Consider the following 21,013-nt stretch of genomic DNA (forward strand, 5'->3'; position numbering starts at 1 on the left):
TGTAGAATTAAACAGCTCCAAAATCTCTAAAGTAATCCCTTGTAATCTTGCCTTGTACATGATTTTACAAAATTTTCTAACTTATGAGTTCAAACAAAAATGTGTTTGATGAAGTGTGACACTGGCTTTGTGGCAGATTTTATGTAATGCTTGAAAATGAGATGTATTTATGCTGCCAAGTGGCTTCTCAGTGTGGTGCCTTGGCAGGTTGTGTTCCCCTGATCCCACCTAGCTGTGTGTTAGTTTGCACCCAGCCTGCCTTCCATGGACATGTGCTCCACAGCTACCAGAGCTCTGCTCCTCTGTACAGTCACACAACTCTTGCCTAGTGCAGATGCCCAGGACCAAAGACCCTGGGAGAGAGGAGCTGTTCTGGGGAGGCAGCTGCTGCCCTCAGCAGTGGGCACAGGGCACTGGGCTGGCTCTGCACTTGCCCAGAGGCTGGCTGTTACGTGTGGCACAGATGTGTCCTTTACTCGGTGTAGCACATAGAGAATGCATCCATATCTCTGGATCACTCTGGGTGTAATTGAGACTGCATGTGGATTCTCACTTGGTATTGCACGTGTGCCTCAGTTATACAAAGTATTTGTTGTGTTTTCTTAAGGCTCATAAAACTGTTATCTAAGAGCTGGGCACACATGCAGAAACCTCAGAGCTCTGAGACTGATGAAAACACAGCACACCTTTAGTTTGTGAAGGCTGTGACAGATTTAATATCCTCAAATGCTAAGCAATGAAAAGGGAGAGGGAGAATCCTTCAGACCGGGCTGTTCCCTGGTTCAGTTGGCTTATCTGTGATAAATCTGTGCTAACTTATATCAGCAACACACTTCCTCTTTATCATAAACCCAATTATGATCCTCCACAGAGAACAATAGGATTACTTGCCTCTTCGTCTTCAAAACCCAAATATTTAGAAAGTAGGAAATGAATACTCAAGAAGTCCATCAATTTTGCAGAGCCAATAATAAGGGCATCATGCTTCTTTTGGGCAGGCCAAGAGGAAGCATTGCATGCTTTTAGACTGTCCAACATTTCCCATTCTGAGATCCAGTTTTCCGTTGCTTATCTCTAAACCTCCTAACTATTTGTTTTGGGATTTCCTGTTCTCCGTGCCTGTCTTAAGCTGATTTTTTAGTATGTTGGTTTTGAAAAAAAAAAAAAATAGTTCAGTGAGAAGAGTGCAGTTGCCTTTTAGAGGTCAGCAAGCCCCCTAGTACGTATCTGTGTTTTTGTCTGTAGTGAGGAGGGCTATAAGGATCCTGGAGGGAGCAGCAGGTTTGAGGGGATTGGAGGAAACTGGGACCAGTAAGCAATGAAGGTGGAGATGGGGCTGTTGGGATGCTCTGAGCTGTCCTGCAGAAATGCTGAGTGTTGGGCTGTGTTCAAAGGTAAAGATTGCTGCCTTTGAGTAAAATGTTGTATGCAAAGTCCTTGGAGGAGTCAGTGGTGGATGTTTTTGACCCCATGTGTCCTTGGTCTGCCACCTATACAGGTTGGCTGATTTGACATAGTAAATTCAGCTAATGCTCAAAGTGGTGCTCTAGTGAAAGAACCCTAGAAAAATCTGTAAGCAATGTGGTCCTTCCGTTTTCAGAATCAAGTGTGAGACTCTGCTGGATGTTCTGCTCATGTGTTGTATTTTAAGATCTGTTGAATAAAGTTTATGAATAATTTTGGGAGCAGAGGTCAGGGCCAGGCTTTGATACAAGGAGACCCTTTTGGTTTTTGTCCCTCCACTGTGGGGTATCACCTCAAAAGGATTACTTGTGTTGTAGTGAGCCAGAAAGAGCAGTTCTGCTTCCCATTTCTCTCTCCTCCATTCCTCTACTTCCTACTGTATGGTTCTGAAACCTCCTTTATACTGACTGTGGGGCTTGTATATAAGTTCAACCTAAAAAACATTTTTGTTTTCTGCCATCCTGGTAAGTGGAATAGCTCAGGCTGAGGTCAAATGGATGATCCAACCATTTCTGGCTGGGACCATGGATCTGGGAGCTGAGGGTTTGTGGCGTTGATAACTTTATAACTGTGCTGTATCTCAGGCGGTGGAGCCTTGAGTGAGGTATCCACAGGCTGTTCCCTGTTCCCACATTTCCTCTGGGTGGGCTCTAGGTAGGTGTGTCTAATCCTGCCTCTCCTCAATGACTGATGCAGGGAGTGTTTCTGGGACTCTCAGAACGTTCTTAACCCCCTGTGCCCTGAAACAACATCTCAAGGCCACACACTTTGCTTTTTTTGTAACAAAATGTCAGTGTTGTGTGCTTAATCAGGGGGCCCTAAGAGGGCTCCGAGCGGAATTAACTGTTTCTGAATCATAGAAAGTCAAGGTTGACCTTGCAACTTTGTAATTCTGCCCCCTCGTAATTTTTTGCGCTTCTTTGTTTCGCAAATGTAATGGTAATTCTTATCAAGGATCTTTTAGGAGGTGATTAATTGTAAAAAGTGGCTTCTATAATATCACAGTAATTTTAATTTTGTGCTGAAATAATTGTATATTCTCAAAATATGTCTAAAATATAATGTAAAACTCTTTCTGGAAAATCAACTTTCATCTTACATATGTTAAAAATTGTTTTGATCAGATATTGATAATATCTGTCATTTCAGCTATGCACAAAAAACAATTATTCATTACTTCTCAACACAAATAGTGAATAACTATGGGCTTTTTTCTGTTGGTAACAGTTAGTGGAATAAAAACAAGTATAAAGTGAATCTAAAGCATCTCAGAATAAAAGGCAACTAACAGAGGCAATCTGGCATCTCTCACCTTTAACCCGGGTCACCTACAGCAAGGAGGGATTTCTGGGATTGTGGTTTGTGCAGTTGGTCTGGCTGTTGGGACCAGATTTTTCTGCTGTGAGTTTTGTCTGGTTGACTTTGAAGCTGTTGAAACAAGATTCTCTTACTGTCAATTTCTCACAGTACTGTATATTTATATCTTTATTTATACCCACTTCTATTTATGTGTGTTTTGAGGATAGGAAGTAGCATGCTAGAACCCTGCTATTCCAAAATGTTGGAATACAAACACAGTGAGCTTTGCCTCTGGATTACTTGCAATTTTTCAGGTTATCAGTGAAAACCTCCCAGATTTCTGAGATCCTTTGTGACTCCTTAATTTGAGCATGAAAAGTACTTGGCTGTGCTGTTTTTTTAAAGTAGGACCTGGTGGCTGCCAGATTAGTGTGTCTCTTTAATACATACGTCTGTCAAAGGTCTCTGTAGCTGGTCTGGATGCAGCTGGGGGTTAGAGAGGTTCCTTGGGCTTCATTTCCTCTGCAGGCTGTAAGCAGAACATGAAGTAATTCATCACTTGCCACAGATGATTTACAATAAATCACCTCCTGACATGCTGCTGCATGAGATCTGCACTCCCAGTACAGTGCAGCCTCATGGGCTCTTTAGGTATTGCCTTAATGTTAGAAAAAAAATTGTCAGAGTAAGAAAAACCAAATTTGTTCGAAATGTGTTGCATATGGATCTGTGTATCCTTTATTTGCTGGCAGTTCCGCTTCAAACACTCCTGCTTGCCTTTTTCTTTTTGGAGGTTATTTTTTCATCCCTTTGTGCTGCTGTTAGGGTTTGTATTTATTTGGGCTTCATGTTGACTTAGGGCTTTCTACAGAAACCCAGGAAAAGACATCAGAGGCACATGTCCAATAAAAGCTTTCTGTTGTGAGGCTCACTGAGATCTTTGCATTTCAAATGCAAAACCTTGATGACAGCAAGCCCTACTAGCTCGAAATTGGGTGGTTTTCTGTGTTACTGAACTTAGACAGTGTCCTGGCAGAGCAGCTCACGTTTTATAGTCAGGTAGGGGAAGCACTCCATGGGACCCTTTTGTGTGGGAAGAATTGGATTTATGCCCTTGTTCAGCACCATTGTTAAGATAAGAGAGGGAGAACATACTTTTAAGAAGCCAAAACAAAGTTAGAGCAAGGGTTTGAAGCCTGCTTGCTCCAAGTTGTGCAGAGGAAAAGTAGACTATTGTCCCCTGAGAATTGTTTTGCCTTTGCCCAGTGGGAGTTATGGGGAAAGTGAATAACAAGAATGATGCATTTTGATGTCTTTAGGAAACTATTTTCTTAAGAGCTGCTTGGGAATGACTGAGCTTATTATCCAAGATCATCCTTATATGCTTGCTTGGCATTAAAGGCACTAGATGATTTGCTTTTTCCAGCAAGAAGGAAAAAAGTGATGTTTTTTTGAAAATTACAGCCTTCAGTCAAGAGTGGGAACGAATGCTGCTCCTCTGCTTCATCACCTCAGCAGCAGGGACCTCAAACCACTGCCATCCCACAGGCAGGGCCCTTGGCTGAGCCTGGTTTAACTCTAGCTGGGCCTGACTGACCCAGCGCGCCCCTCAGGTCTCAGCACTGGAGCACACAAAGTAGGAACTATTGGGGAAGATGGTATATTTAGCCACTTCTGCAGAGCATCTAATTTTAGAGCTCTTGGTAGTGGTGGTGGGTGCTTCCTTTCTCATGTCACCCCTGGCCTATTACAAGCCAAGGACAGATTGTCTGTCATGTAGCCAGCAGGGAAATAGATTCACTTGTAGATCATGTTTCTCAATTAAAGTATTACAAGAAGGCAGAAGATCCTGGTGGTACTGAAAGACACTTTGAATATTGGTTAAAATAGGGAGCTCTGGCTTCAGGAGTGAGATAAAATTGCTAGGTGTTGTCCTTGTGAAGAGGGAGAAGACATAATGTGTTGAAGCCATTTGTCATTTTTTTGCCTGTAAAAAATCAAAACCAAGAAAGCAACGTGCTGGTCTTGACGTGGTCTCCTACAGAGTGCCCGTGCCCCTTCTGGAAAGGTCAACATCTGCTTAGGAGCTGCCCAGGATGATGATCAAGGAGAGTTCTCTTCGGAGGGACCCAGATCTGGGAGGGGAACTAGCTTTCCTTGCCAAGGGCTGTGACTTTGTTCTTCCATCTCGATTCAAGAGGCGGCTCAAGGCCTTCCAGCAGGCCCAGGTTTGGACACTTGGCATTTCTTTATCTATTTTTTTTTTTTTTGTATTTTTTCTATTGGATCAGAGAATCAATCTGTGTCCCCTCTAGGCGTGTCTATTTGCAGAAAGTTATTTGCAGCTAGATACCAGCAGGGTTAAAAATAAACCTTCCAGGCTTAGATTGCAGAGCTAAAATGTCTTTGTAAACAAGGGGGGAAATTAACAGCAAGGACAGTGATTTAATAATGGGGAGAAGTATTGTAATACTTCAGTATTTTGTGTGAGATTTTTTGTGTGATTGCTCTGAATGTTCGTTGTTGCGTGTTGGAAGAACCACAGTGTTCTGCTGTCTGCTGTGAACTGTACAAATCTCTGCAGACCAGCCTACCTGGCTTTGGCTTTTGTGATTTTACCATCCTAAGGTGCTTCTTTGTGCTGTTTCCTACCCTCTCTGGGCTGTGGCTGAAGGAGGTAATAGAATCATTTAGTCTGGAAAAGGCCCTGAAGATCACGGAGATGTAGCCAAAGAACTGGAAATTGTATCACAGCTGGATGTTTTTGGTCAATCCCAGCTGCTGTACTCGCCCTCTGGAACAACTGACAAAAGATTAGATGTGCTAGGACACCAAATGGACGTGTAGTCACTCCAGATTTCGAGGGTTCTCAATTTGCTGAAATCGGCCTATCTTGAGCTTTATTTATATTTAAATAATGGGTGACCTAGTGAGGAAGTTAAAAAGTTGAAATTAGGAGCAGTGCAGCTGTTTCCTAAGAAACAGCAGTGCAATTGCTCCAAAACATATTGTGGCCCATTATTTCATGCGTTCTGGTGACAGGTTAAAGTACATCTCAGAGGTTAATCTCTGGAACGTGTGTTTTTCACTCCCTGGGGGAGAATTGGATGAGGTAATAATGTGCAGTAATGGTTTGGGCGGGGTCGAGCAGTTTGGAGAGACTGTCAGGAGCCACAGCACAGCTAAAATCCCTTTGCAGAGTTAGTCTGATCACTAAGGATTATAACCGGGGTAAGGTTTGCAGGGAGGGATGAGACCTCCGGGTAGAACAGCTGGAAAAGTGGACGAGGCTTTGGTCTGCCTGGTGTGAAACAGCTGCTCAATGCCTCGGGAATGGCTGCTCTGGGGCTGCCAGTTCAAGGCAAGTGAAATACTGCAGTGGGCACTCCCAGCATACAAAAATGATGGTCTTTGTCTTCTCTTCTTGCTACCTCCTCACCGTGCGTCACCCTTCTCTTGCCCTGGGCCCCACAGGTCTTTCTCTGAGCTGATTTAGTTCATAACACAGTAGGACATCATCCAGCAACAAAGGCGAGTCTGTTTGCTGCCTTTGCAGGTGGGTTAAATGGATTCCCAGAGATGGACCTCTGGAGGTGGAGGGCAGAGATGGAGTTCTCCCACGTGGCAGCAGTGAGATGTAGTTAAATGTTGTGCCTTGTGGGGCTCTACCTGGGGCTTGGGATGAGCTGAGGGTAGAGGAAACTGGGCCCAGTGAGAAAACAAAAGTGCTGGCAGATGAAAAGGTGGGGATAGGGAGCAGAGAGGTGAATGAGAGGTGCTTTGTGGAACACACAGATTTTGGCCAGGAAGGCAGGGGAGAAGGGTATTGGTCAACTTCTATCTCAGGAGCAGGAAATTTCAGTTCTCGTGCTTATCCTTTGCGGGACTATTTATGGAAGGATCAGAGAGCCTCCCATAGCAGTGTTGGGAGGAAGGGAGGTCTCTAATCTGACATCTCACTTGTAGGAATACTATTTCTACCACTGGATCACATCAGCACTGGCTTTCCCCAAGGATAGGGATTTGCCCAGCCCCTCTTGGTGACCTCTCACAGGCTGTACTTCCCTCAGCGTCCTCCAGCCTAACCCTCCCACGCTGCAGTTTGATTCCATTGTCACTGTAACTGCACTTCCAAGAGCTGCAGGCTGTGTTTAGCCCATCCCTTGGCTTCCCCTTCCCCCAGCTAGCCAGGGCCAGCCCTCAGAGTCTCCTGCCACCTGGTCCTGATCCCAGCTTTCTGATTTCCATCCTTTACATCTCTGGCTGGTCTCTTTCCATCATTTTTTGAAGTGATGGCCCAAAACTGGTCCCAGGAACTCAGATGCAGCCTCACTAGCGTCAGACAGAGATGACAACTTCCAGTGTTTTCCTGGCCTTACTCCTAAGGCAGTCCAGGACATCATTTGCCTTATTTGTAATCAGCCCTCGGTGCAGGCTCATGCTCAGCCTGTGCACACCATCCCCTCCACCAGGCCTTTCCTGCAGGGCTGTTGCTCAGCCAGTGGTTTCCCAGCCTGAGCTGGGGCTGAGGGCCATGCCCATGATCTATAGGCACACTTGTCAGTGGAGGTGTGTGAGGCCTCTGCAAAACTCAACTGGATAAGGCCATGAGGAACTTGATCCAACCTTACAATTAGCACTGTGTCTACTCCCACCTAAGTCCCCTTGGGTTTCTGAGTTGCTTAGGTAGAATTTGTTTTCATTTTTGTTTTGCTGTGATTGGACTTTGTTTCTGCTGGTGAGTTTGTTTCCTAGAAGAAAATGTTCTCTAGGAAAAGAAATGCATTTTCTCATAGCTCTGTGATGTTTGGAGCTATGTGCAGAGGAGCCTTTTTTCTTGCTGCCCTTAGAGATGGGTGAGAAAGAGGCAGCAGAAGGTTCATTGATGGGAAAGGGCTTCAAGGAAGAGACAATCTCAGGTTAGAGGTACAAACCAGTGTTGGAGAACTGATGAGCTTTGGGGATGGCTTGTGTCCAGGTACCATCAGGCTTCAGAAAGGCAGGAACTATGAAAATGAAAGGAGACATTAAGTCAGCACTGTGGACTGCGAGAACCCAGGCTGAGTCACTGTACCCTAGAAAAGAGGATTACAATATCCCATTTGGAAATAAAGCAGGAAACTGGTAAATATATTATCTAAGACCCTGCTGGAGCCTGGCACCAGGAGGAAGGAGTAGAAAGAATTTGAGCACTTGATGTGATACTGCTTACTTCCATGGAGTTTTCTGCTGGGACTGGCACATCCCTGGGAGACAGGCTGGGATGGCAGAGATTTAGTCTGTGCTTTGTTTGTGTAGCTACAATGAGGCTGTAGTTCTGTCTGGTTTATTTATAACACAGATGTCACTATTTTTGTCTGCCCGTAAATAAATTGTATGGCTGGCAAAAGGTGATACAGTGGATAGACAGGCTTTTAGTTAGGGTAAATTACAGAATGCTAGAGTGGAATTTAAAAATGCCCTTTAATCTCACCTTGCCCTTGAGCAAAATAGGAAAAAAAAAAAAGTTTATCTGTTAATTATTGTAACAAAGCTAAAAGATTATTAGATTGTCTGTCATTTCCTTTCTTAGTTGTCCTCTCTGAAAATGCATATCCCTGTTGGAGAAGTGTGTACTGCTAGGCAAACAGCATTTAAGGCTATTTTTTTTGCAATAAGAAACTGTTTATTTCCAAGGAATTTCCACAGAATTTCCTGTCATACCACTTTCTTAAATTTTTTTTCACAAAAAAGCTGTAATTAACTTCTTCTTGTCCCCATAGTGGTTTGCATCTGGTTATACCCATCCCAGAGTATTAATTTGTAAGGTTGTTCTAGGGAACAAAATCCTTAAGGACTAGTTGCTGCTCATTTTTTTTCTCTTTGTGTCATAAATAGCTCATTTCTTATATGAGAAGGAAGAAGACAAAGTTCAAAAATTGTATTTCTCTTCCTGAGGCAGAATGTGAACAGCGGCTATCCCTGAGCAACGCTTGCTCCTGGTTTGGCTCGGACTGAGCAGGAGTGAGTGAGTCAGAGTTACTGGGAAGATCAGCTGGGAACCTGTGTCCAAACTGGCTCCCTCCTAAAGCCCAGCAGGATTCCCTGTGTTTCCCCTGTAGGTGTCTGACCTCCTGCCTTGTGTGGTGGATGTGGGTAAGGAAATGAGCACATCCTCTGTGCTCCTGACTTGTGTGAGCTGGTACCAACCGCTGCTGGCTTTGGGAGTGCCCGGAGGCAGAGGAATTGTTCGGATTTTTGGGAGGTGGAGACCTGGGCAGAGGGGGTGAGTTGTGTTCCAGCATGGTCAGCTCAGGCCATGTGCCGTGTTGGGATGTGTGTAAAATGCAGAAGGGGAGGAAGATGACCCAGTGTTGTTGTGCTCTACTTGGGGGCTTCTCTTCACCTTCCAAGAAAACAAAAATACGGTTTCATCACTCTCTTGTACTGTGAGGGAAGGGGATGTATTGCTACAGTGAAGAATCAGTGTCCTTTGAAAGAACATCTTGGTTTGTGGAACTTTTTGTTAAGTTTGAGTCACTTCTCTTCGTTCCTCCCAGTGCTGGCAGCCGGGAGTGCCGGCGTATCCTGAAGAGATTAGGGAGCAATAAACCTGTTTGTGAGAAGTGGCCTTCCAGCAAACTGATGTGAAGTCCTATTATAGAAGTCAAGTGGCTGCAGTTGGCACCTCGACGTTTTCCAGCTTTGCATTGTTTGTATGAATATGGTGCTGTGAGAGACCAGCGGGGACTTCCCCTCTGCTGGGCTCCAGAAAGGGCAAACTCCTGAGCAGAGCGAGGTCCTGGCTGGAGATGCCCCTGACTGGGCAGGACAGGCAGGGTGAGAGCAGATGGTAAAAGCAGCAGTGGTGATTTGTGTGATCCCTGGGCTGGGGCAGGTGCTCCTTCCCCACACTCATTCACTTGGTCTGGGCTTTGCTTTTGGTGCTCCACTGAGGAAAGGGCAGGAGAAAGCCAGGAGAAGGGTTGCAGTTTATTTAACCCAGAGAACTGTGCTCCCAAAGTGAGGGTCCAGCTCTCCCCAGCTTAACCTCTGCCACCACCTCAGATCACCTGCGTTGTCGTACTGCAGGACAGAGTGACCAGGGCTGATGGTCACTGTCCATCAGCACTTGTGAGCCCCAGGAGCTCCCTGAGCCTCAGAGCCGGTCCCCTCTGAGCTCCAGCATCACTCAGGAGCAGACACCAAGATGTGCAGTGTCTGAGGAAGAGTGGTCAAGGTGCACGGGAGGGAGAACAGGTGTTGGTGATCAGGCTGGCTCTCCAAAGGGCTGTTCTAGCTCTGAGTACTGGTACTGACAGAAATACCAAAGGCTGAAAATGATCTCCAGCTTTTCCTGTGTAGCAAGACAGAGGAGAAGAGAACTTGAAGAACCCCAAACTCCAGGTTAATGTGTTCTGTACAGAGCAGTTAAGGATAAAAGTGTGTGCTGGTGTTCCTGCTCCTGAAATGGGACAGCATTTGGGAGAAGAAAGAGGCCCTCCCATTTGAAGAAAGAGCCATGAAGCAGAGGAGTGAAGAGGAGGAAAAAAATCCATCTCTCTCTTCTTTTATGGGTCTCTGATGAATGGGTTATAAAGTATTATAAACTGCAGGTAAAAGTACTGCTTAAAGAGGCTTTTACAATTCTCACTTCTTTACCTTATTGAAAATAAATCTGTGGCTAGTTGTGAGATTCAGTATGTGTTAAGAAAGAAGCTCCAATTGTATAGAAAATAACAAGGGAAAGTCAGTTCATCATATATATTCTTCTGCATTTAGTGGACTCAGACTTGGCTGCTTTATCCTGAAACCATTTTGTTTTGAAACAGTTAGAATAAACAAACTGAAAGTCGCAGCTGTATTTACTTCACTGTTGCCTTCTGAGCCTTATCACATATGTTGTTACAGTAATAAAACTCTTGCATTGGAACCATTGTGCCGTGGGAAAGCCTGTTGCCTTTTCCCAAGGAGTGTCTTCGTAGGGGAGCAGGGAACTCCTTATCCCTCCACATTTCAACAGCTGATTTTGCAGTTTATACTGTAGTTACTTGTCAGAGTTTAAAAAGTGTTCCCTCCCATGCCTGAAAAATTCCCTGTTTTAGGGTCTCATTGTGTACTTAAATACAAATGCTGCCTGTGATACAGAGCTAGAACTAGAGATCCATTGGAGAGGGGATCCAGTGGGGATCACCATATCAGCCATATGTTCCTTACAGACAGGAGGGGAGTGAGGAAAAGACATCATGTGAGTGCCTAATGACTCTCTGCTGGCTGCTCCTAATTCCTGATGGAAAAATCGATTTACCAGTGCTTAGTACCTTTGACAAAATCAGGTCTGGGACTGTTTAAGTTGGGCACAGAATAAAAGGCTTGCTGAAATTGAGAAGGAAGTCTTGAAAATCTTTTCTTAATTTATCTCTGAAGCAGTACTTTGGCAAAACTAATTATGTTCCCAAGGGATAGAAAATGTCCTTGTTTGAACGTAAGCTTGCTCATACTTTAGGCGAGCCGTTTGTGTGGGTGGGTGCTCTGTTCAGAGGGGAAATACTAAAGAGCAGATACTTTGTTGTTCATGGGGCAGAATGACAAGGCCAGGGCCAGCATGAGAAGAAAAAGCATTGTCCTTGTCTGTGGCATCACCGAGTCACAGAGTATGTTCTCCTGTGACTCAACAGGAAATCATGATCCACAGCCGCATATGTAAAATGCTCAGAAATGGCATCAAACCAAAGGTGTGACATATCCTAAACTCGCTCTGGTTCATAATGCAGAGATTTTAAATTGCCTGTTTAAGTGCATTTTTATCCCCGTGCCATAATTTAATTATTGGTGTGTGGGGCTGACATTTCTAAGTCTGAAGGGAATTTAGCCTGCTAGCAGTGCTAACTCCCAAGGGAAAAGTCCTCGAGAAAGCTTCTTCTCAAAAAAATCTTGGCAAACAACTCTCCTTTCCCAAAACAATCTTTCTCCAGGTGTTGTTTTGCTGTTTCTCTAGTTTCACCTAAGGGATTAGAGAGGTCTTGTTCCTGTTCACCAATCATGTTCAGTCTGTATCGGAGCACCTTATAAAAGGTGGTAAGAATTGGACAATAAAGCCTTTTCTATACTCCTTGCCTTCTGCAATACTTGGAATCTTTCGTCTTTCTTTCGTGTCCTACAGTGACATTGGTGGGCTTTAATTTTCTCCTAATCACTGGAAGCACAAACTATTCTTTCCTGCTCTGTGTACCATGATGTTAAAATGTGTTTGTTATTCATTGTATTTTCAGGCTCAAAGTAAACAAGAGAAGAAGGCAGGAACTTCATCCCCAGCCCCCCTGCAGCCTGTGGTTAGCACTTGCACTCCTCTGCCTGTGAATAAAGCCACCAGCAGTACCCCCGTGCCCATAAACATTCCACGTTTCTACTTCCCTAAAGGACTCCCAAATGTCTGCACTAACCATGAGGAAATCATTGCCAGGATTGAAGAGGCCTTTACAGAGTTTGAAGATGAGAAAGCAAACATCTGTGAAATGGGAAAAATTGCTAAGGTAACGACTGATGGGCTTGGAGGTCTTTTCCAACCTTAATGGTTCCGTGGTTCTGTTCTTTAGGTTTTTAATTTCGGGAGAGATACTTTGTTTTAGTTTCAGTCTATCTCACAGCTGTTGTCAGGGGGAAAAAGAACCATTATCCTTTTGATATTAAGTTTTTTTATTTAGATTTAGATAATAATAAACAAAAAAAGAGCTCAGTTTGCTGATTGTCACATCAGATATATGTGTTTGTTCTTGCTTTGATTTTTGAAGCAGTCCTCGAAGCTTTCTTAGCAAATACAAATTGCATTCCCATTTCTCTATTCCTTCATATTTCTGCCCAGAAGGTTGAAAAACTCAGAGACAGAAACTTGTCTGCCTCTGTGGGTTCAGGTAGTATCAGCTGCCCTTTTTCTGGCTTTTTGTAGCTGTCCTGCTCAACTGGCATGAGCTGTAGGTGCTATTGCAGTGTTGTGTGAGGAGGCAGCTTCCAGCCTTCACCTCCCTGGACATGGAAGGGGAAATGTCCAGTCAGCCCCTGAGCACACAGCGCTTGTGTGGGAGCACCCTGCAGATGTCCCTTCTATTTCCCTCTCCTTCAGCTGCAGTTTGCAGTGCTGCTGATCTAAACCCAGCATTTATCAGACACATCCTGGATGATCAGCTTGCCCTGAAGGAGTCTCTGGCGCTGTAAACTGAGCAATGATGCTCTCCCCAAGAGCAGCACTTGTTTTGCAAGATGGTTTTCCTGAAAGGAGAGGTTGGTTTTCTTTGTTTCTAAAAGAATCCAGTCACATTATTTGTAAACCTGCTCTGAAAATATAAATAGGAAATCTTCTTTGCTTGACCAAAAAATGTTTGAACAGTGAAAAGCAGGAGGGTGGCGCAGAAGAGACTTCCTACTTTCCATCTGATCTCTACACTGATGTGCTCCTTGCCACTTAGTTTTTGTAAGGCTGGGTTCTGTTCCATGGAATTATTGACAATGGTGCCATTTGGAGCTCTAAGTGCTTCAAAACCAGCGGCACAAAGAAAACAACAAAAAATAAACATCATTCTTTCCTCAGAGGAGCCAAACACCTGAAGAAGCACAGCTACCTGACATAGAAATGGATAAATCCAGAAGCAGTTCTTGGTTTAGATTCCCAAAGAAACATGCAGGTGTGGACAAAAAGCTGAGAATGGGCTTGCAGGATAGTCCTGCTTAAGAGAAGAGGTGAAAGAAGCTTTGAGGCAGAAATGATGCCTCAATTGCTTCTTCAAAACATCCCTGCTTCCATTTGCTGTAACATGCTTCTTGCCTGGATGTGGCTTGAGTCAGAATCTGGCTTGAACCTGTGCTCCCTCCAAGGCCAGTGTTCTGTGGTTATTCTGATAACTTGTCTGGAGTCAGGACAGTGGCTGGAAAGGTCTTTGTGGTAAAGAGGAGATGCTTGATAGTGTGAGCAGCTGAATGTCTGACACCATTTCCAGCCTGCTTTGCCAAGGCCTTAGAGTCCACAGTGCCAGAGCTTTCATGGACTGCCATTAAGAGCCAGCAGCTTCTGCACAGGCTGGTTCAAGAGTGCTGGTCAGGGAGTCCTTTGGCTGGAATCAATCTCTTTCTATGTCTGCTTTAATTTCTGTGTTCCCTTGCTGAGAACTTGCAGTGTTAGAAATAATGGACTGTGCTGGGTGCAAGGCTCTGCACTGAAAATTGCAGGGTGGGATTTAATTCACCTTTAGGCATTTGCTCATTAATTGTCTGTAATTAGACTTGAGGTTCCCTTGCTGCCTGTGAGGGGTCATCCCTCCTCTATTAGGGTTGGTGGGTGTCTCTCCACTTCCTGGGGAATTGTCCTAAACAGTTCAGACAAAGCTTAAGAGCTTGAGTAGGCCAGATCCTTTTCGTAGCCTGAGAGGACGTGTTTCTCAGCCACTTGAAAAGGCACATGACAAAGTAGAAAGTTATGTGTGAATTCTCCACCTTGGCATGCAGTGAATGGCGCCCAGGTGAGTCAGAAAGCCATTACTGCTTTATTTCCCTTATGTAAAGTCTCACTGGTGAATCTGGTGTGTAAACAAGCAGGTTCCTCTAGGGGCTGCTTTTGTATTCCTCCTCGCCCTGGTTTTTCCTTACAGATCTGTGGCTGCCCACTCTACTGGAAAGCACCTCTGTTCAGTGCATCGGGGGGAGAGAGGACAGGACGAGTCTCTGTGCACTCCTTTGTGTCCATGTGGAGAAAGTGAGTATAGCAATGCAAAACTCTTTCTGGAAGAAGAGATCAGCCTACCATACAAGTATTATTTTTTTCTTTATTTTCTACCAGACTTTTCAAATCATTTTTCTCTTCTTTAAGTGGCTTAAAAATCTCCATCAACTTAAGTTTTTTCCCTCCCAAACTCTCTGAATACTTGTTTCCATGTGACATCCACAAACTTGGAAGTAATTGTATAGATAGTAAGAAGTTTTCAGTTAGTTGGTATATAAAATACATTCACAAGCTCTCCAGAGATGTCAGCTATTCTGAGATACCTGGCATTTGTCTGTGGATTTGGGGAATATTTGTGCCCACCCTTATTGCTCTACACTGGTGCACTAAGCACGTGCCATTTGGGAATTGGGAGAGGAGGTGTGTGATAGTGTTACAGGACAGAAAGAGGAATGTGGAAATACGCATCATCATACAGCTAAGTACTCTGGGAGCTTTAACAGTTACCACCTTCCCCAAAAGAGCTGTTGTACTCACCTGTGGGGTTTGACAGTCCATGCTGTGGAAATGGAGAGCTCTGGATGGATGCATTGTGCTTGGAGTCAGCTCTGACATGGAGCAGACTTGTTCTCTCACGTCATCTTTTTCCCTCCAGGACAATTCAGGCTTTAGTCTACTTTGTGAAACACCTGAACAGCGTCTCCATCTCCTCTCCAGAGAGACTTCTAATTTTTTACTAAATGACTGCTCTTCAGATTCTTGACATAGCCCTTAACCCTGAATTCCCAAAGTATTTCCTGTGATGATGTTGTCAAAACAGCTTCTAGTTACCCTGGCAAAATAACAAAAATGTTAGGGGTGACTGTGATCACTAAGTTTGTCTTGACACAGACAATATATTTTCCTTCCTTATGTTCCTCCAATTATTTCTAATTAATCCCTAATGTATGGTACCACATTTTCACCTCTCTGGTTTTCACGTTCTTCAGATATTTGCAGACTGTGGTCATGTCCCTCTTCTGTATCCTTTTAACTACCCCATTTCCAAGCCAAGCTTTTGTATGCTTTTCTCACTTAATTGCTCTTTTAGAAAGATATTATTTTTTATCCCTTCCTCTTCCCCTCTGACAGTTAGAAAATCTTTGCTGGAAAGCTGAAAAACAGAAGAAATGTAGTATTTCTGGTAAAGTTCAACTGCAGATATGTGAACACAGGTGTAACTTTAAACCAGGTATCTTGAGCTGCTGAAGCCTATTTTCAATTTAATTAGTAGATGACTGATTTCTCAAAATGCCACGTTCACTGCCTGTCAAGTCTGTAGGATTTGCTCAGTATAAAACCCTTCTGAATGTCAGATCTTTTTGTTTGTGGTTAAAACGGGGCTTTGGGGTTCATCTTTATGTGCCTGATTTTTTTAAGCTGAAACATTAGCACCTCTTTCTGCAGCTGATTTAGAATATATTTGTTTATTGACAGTTACCATGATAGAAATGTGCAGCCAACAGGATTGCTAAATCTTTTTTTGCTTATTTAAAAGAAACCTTTTTTTTTTTGTAAAGTCTTCCTTTCCCAGAGTGATGAGGCCAGAATTAACAGGAAACAAGTTAGTGTGATCTCTGCTGGAGAACTGCAGCCAGTTCAGTACTATGCTCATACACTTTCAGGAGAGGAAAGTGGTAAATAGTCACTCACAGTAAATAAGTACACTGCATTTGTATTTCACAGTTAATGAAGAAAACAGTGTAATTTTCTGAGTTTCCCTAATACTATGTGAACAGTGTAGTGTTTGATGTATCCAAAGGTTGTGTTCTGTTACCAGCGGTTGGTAAATGCATGGAGTTCATCTCTTCATGAGTTTCTCTGGAGTGAATCACATAACTGTGATCCCCTCGGCCAGTGCAGTATTTTCTGTGAGAAGACAGAGACAAGAACCGGTGTGTCAGATGCACACTGGCAACCAAAGAGGACTGAATTTACACACTTCTCCACACACCCAGTCCTACTAATGCCTTCATTAGGCTGTTCTCTATGGCTTTGGTGCTCAGCTCCAGATGGGCCATGCCCTTTTTCTTTCTGAGAAGTGATTTTTCTGGGCGATCATTCAGTCCCTGTGGTTTGGCAATCTCCCCAAATATTGCAGGGGGTGAAGGGTTACGCTGGACAGCACACCCCCTTGGGCTGGTGCTGTTCACTTGCAGCCTGCAGCATTGGCAAGAGTCAGGGTGCTTCATCAGAAACCTGCTTTAGCACAGCAGCGTTAACCTGGAATAAATCCCCGCCGGGTGCTGCGGTGCAGCCGCTGAAAGAGCTTGCAGGAAGTGCTGGTAGTGTGAGCTCAGCATTCGCGTGGTTCCCAGCGCAGGTGAATCGTGCTGCGAGGCTTTCCTCACATTGCCGGGGCTCCTGGGAGGTGCAAAGGGCCGGCGGTAACTCCTCCCCTCTCCCCTAGAATCCTGCGGAGCTGCCACGACGATGCCTCCAGGTTCGCTTCCCTTCTGGCAAAGCCTGGCTGTGACTGCCTGCAACAGGAGGACTTCAGCCCGCTGCTGCAGGTACTGCCCCGGCCCCGCAGGGACGGTGGGCACACAGCTGCTCGGCACCTTCTTGATTTCCGTGGCATTAAATGGTTACCAAGGACGAGCAGACCTTTGGTTTGAACGGCACCTGGGTGGGCTTCATTTTGGAGTGAAATACAAATAAGCTTTTGAAGTGTTTAAGTGCCAAACCAGCTGCAAATCCTGCTAAGGGCACTGAGGATTGGTCTCTTGTCAGGATTCATATTTATCAGTGCCAGGTAACCAGGCTGGAATTTGCCCCATTTCTCTGGTGGATATTGGGAAAAATGCTCGTTGCTGTTAATAGTCAAGTGCAACATAAAAGCTTATTGGAAAAGTTGTAAAAGTTGCTTGGCAAGACATTTATAATTGAATTTGTCTAGCCAGACTACCAGATACAGTATCACGTGGAAATCTTGGCAAAATTGCTGCAGTTCCAATTGCTCTGTATATGCCTCTAAACCTGCTCGTGCACAAATCTCACTGCTTATTTTTTCCCTAATATTCAGACTAAATCTGCACATCCTCATTTCATGCCTTTTCCTTTCATTAATTTTTAACAAAGTATAGTTGTTTAATTGTTTGTGGCCATTTAGGCAGGCTCTGGAGACCTTTAGGGCTTCTCTGAAGAGTCTATAAATCATGTCCATCTGCTCCTTTGATCAGCTGTTGTACTTTTTCTTTTCCACACGTCCCTAGATGTCTCACACTGTGTTGCCCTCTGGGTAAAACCTCTGTGGAGATGCTGCTTTGGGGAAAGATTTTGTGTCTGCACTGGCTGCTTCTGTCTCTCAAACAGAGCTGGGGCTGTGATGGGTAAATTTTCTCCTGTTGCTCTTCATCTCTTCTCCACTGGGCACACTGCCTTTCGTGATGGATTGCAGCTCTGCTCTGTAGCTCCTGGTGCAATCCAAGGCATGCACAGTCCTGTCTGTCAGTCAGAGATCAGCAAAATTACCCTGATTCATGCCACCATCTGAGACATCCTGTTACACTGCCCAAAATTTGGGCACATCACACCCCTGAGGGCACCATGGCATGGAACGGGCACAGCAGAACTTGGAACACCTTTAAAGGGTAGAGGAGTCAGACAGGGAGAGATATTGCACAGGCATTGATTCATACAGGACCTGACCTGATTCATTCAGGATCTGAGCAGCTTCTCCATGGATTTAACCATGCAGATTTGGCATTGTGAGCCAGTGTTTGACTTACAAAAAGCTGTCTGGAGAAAGAGGCATCTGCACAGGTAGTCCAAGTGAATTTTGGAAGAGTAAGCATTCTGAGGCTCACAGAGCTTTCATTGGACATAGGAGTCTTTCTCAAGGAATGTTTATTTCTGCCACCTAGTTCTAACAAATGTTAATATCGTCAGTGAATGGAGGAAAACAAAAATCTTGGACAGGAGATAGTTGCATGGTCAACTAATTAATTTTTGTCTCGTTCAATGGAAATGAATTTTCATCTACTCACTAACTCTCTTCCTTTGTTTTTCTGTCCTTAAGTAAATCAAACTGGCCCACCAGGTGCGTATTGCCCAGCAAATGCATTATATTACTGTAATAGCAGGTTCGCTTGATAGATTAAAAGATTTCAGTTTTATTGTTAATGCTGCAAATAGTTTCAAGAGTAAGCAAAATATTGCTTTGTAAACCCAGTAACTTCTGAGCATTAAAAGGAGAAGAAAATCTGCTTCATTTAATTTTGTCTTACCTTGCAGGATGTGGTGGAAACGCATCCTGGCCTCACGTTCCTGAAGGATGCTCCCGAGTTCCACTCCCGGTACATCACAACGGTAGGCTGCCTGTTTGATCCCCTGTGATTCCACTGCCTCCCTTTGGGATCTGTCACTGCTCCTACCAGCAAATCCTTCAGTTATTTAAAAATACAGGTGGTTTTAATATTACTGACCATGAGGCATTTTAACAACTGCTTCCAAAAGAAAAATAATCGGCTTGTGTGTGCAAGGGGTTATTCCAAAGGTTAATAATGGTTGTTTCTGGTCTTAAGCAAATCTATAAAAACATCTTTTTTTGGTCTGATGAATGGAAAAGAAGTTCTTTGGTCTTTGAGAGCTGTTAAGTCACCCTGAATTGTGCTGGGCTGCTGAGACATGGAAGGCTGCCTGTTTGGAGGTTTCTGTCGCTTGAGGCTTGGAGAATCTGTTCCTGTTCCTCAGTACAAAGCGCCCTTTGCCCCCAGGGGTCTGCTGTCCAACCTTCCTTTTGCCAGGATGCCTGTCCAGGCTGTCCCAAGCTTTGTGACTGGGTTTATTCAGTAGCTCTGTTCCAGCTCTGCAGTCAGCACTCAGGCTGGTTCTTTACCTAAGTGTGTTTGCACTTTTTTTAAGCCTTGGACTTGACTCATATTGGGTGTGAATCTGGATAAAAGGTATAAATGTTGGGAAGTTTTATCTCTGCAGCAGTAACAAATTCAAATAATGACAGGCCTGGTGGGAGCTGTATCCCAACAGGGCTCAGGGTTTAAGTTTCTCCAGTTTGCTTGCCAGGGCCTGCCTGGGGCTGCACCACACATGGCAGCTGGGAGGCTCCTGGCACACACATGCTTGTTCCTTTCCTGAAAGGAGCAGATGGCACAAAGACACTTCTTCAGGGCAAACCCTGAACTGTCACACTAATGAAAGTGTATCATGAGAATCCATTCTAAATGTTTTAGATGCACTTGAACATGACAGTGAACAGCAGTGTATAATCAATGTGTTTAGTCCCTGTGGAGCAAGACAACATAAACATTAACCCAGAACAGGTATAGGAATGGCCAGGGAGTTATGGAAGCATGTGAATGGGTGAGTGTGGAAAGTGCCTGTGGCATGTGTACCCCAGTATTTGACATTTCAAGTGCGTGGAAGGGTGAGACTGAAAGGTTTAAGGTGACACCAGGGTCAGTTTCTGACTTCAGTATCCATGGGCCAGTGCCATGTGTGGTTGCCCTGGCTGCTGACAAAGGCAGTTCTCTGCATCTGCCTTCATGGGTTCCTCTTTCCTCTGTATTTTTCAGGCAAAGAACAAATGTCTTTGTAGAGTAATCCCTCACATGATCACCCTTGCTGCCCTTTCTGGACTCACCAGGGGCACTGCATGGTGTGGCTGAGACCAGCTGTGTGAAGCTGAGCTTCCACTTCCAGATAACTGAAGTGCAGGCTGCTACTAAAGAGCAGCACCTTTTCCTTCCTCTCTCCTTTTGCACCGCCTCCCTGGTGCCTGGGCTTGGTGCTGTGTCACCAAAGCAGTCACAGAACCAGACTTTCATAAGTACACAAAGCTCCTCAGAGCTTCGTGGTCCTGCTTGTATGTCCTCTGTGCTTTCCTGCTGCAGTCAGAGCCTCTGGGCATCCTCACTGGCAGTGCTGGGACACAGCTGGATTCCAAGGCTGCTCCAAAGGCAGCAGGGAATGCTGACACTGGAGCTGAGGAGCGGGCTGTGGAGCAGCACACCTGACAAAGGTGAGCTGTCCTTCAGCTGTCAGGACAGCACTGCTCTGGGGGTCTGTGCAACAGCAGAATCCCCCTGGGGGAGCAGGGCCAGCACGTGGGGAGGCAGGAGGCTGCTGGGCAGGCTGTGCCCACCTTGGAGGGGCAGCACTCAGTCCTGTGCAGCAGTGGCTCTGCTCTCTGACAGCAGGAGTTCCTATTGCTCACCTCTCCTTTCACAGACAGTTTGCCACATCCCTCTTTAATGTTACAAAATCCAGTATTTCCACCAGGAGGCAAGGAAGGAAACGGCTTTGTCCTTGGATTTTGAGGCCACTTGGAACATTTTCATTGCTTCAAGGTAGAGTGCCTTATACCTCCTTACAGAGACAGAATGCTGCACTTGCTGCCACACAAGAATTACAGTTCATGTTTGTGTTACAGACAAGGGCCATAAGGACACATGGCTTTGTGTTCGTTGCTGGGTACAGCATCACTTGGCTGAAGTCTCCTGGAGAGTGACCTCACAGTCTAGGATGGGTAAGATGTGAATGCACATTTCAATTCTTATTGCC

The 21,013-nt window shown here is 44.8% G+C and overlaps 1 protein-coding gene across 5 annotated transcripts in view; it reads left to right on the forward strand.

Moving 5' to 3' along the window:
* Positions 1-21,013, forward strand: part of PPP2R3A (protein phosphatase 2 regulatory subunit B''alpha) — a 56,027-nt gene that overhangs the window by 17,793 nt on the left and 17,221 nt on the right. For 3 of the 5 annotated variants that reach the window (XM_040074796.2, XM_040074794.2, XM_040074795.2), the window contains exons 3-6: positions 12,015-12,275; positions 14,382-14,485; positions 16,902-17,004; positions 18,728-18,802. In XM_040074796.2, coding sequence (XP_039930730.1) covers positions 12,015-12,275; positions 14,382-14,485; positions 16,902-17,004; positions 18,728-18,802 — 543 coding nt within the window. Of the gene's footprint in view, positions 1-4,603; positions 4,992-12,014; positions 12,276-14,381; positions 14,486-16,901; positions 17,005-18,727; positions 18,803-20,684; positions 20,800-20,882; positions 20,979-21,013 lie in introns of those variants that run through there. The other 2 variants (XM_058421857.1, XM_040074798.2) reach the window with 2 other exon arrangements.

This window comes from Hirundo rustica, chromosome 10 (genome assembly GCF_015227805.2).
Source record: "Hirundo rustica isolate bHirRus1 chromosome 10, bHirRus1.pri.v3, whole genome shotgun sequence".
Classification (NCBI taxonomy): domain Eukaryota; kingdom Metazoa; phylum Chordata; class Aves; order Passeriformes; family Hirundinidae; genus Hirundo; species Hirundo rustica.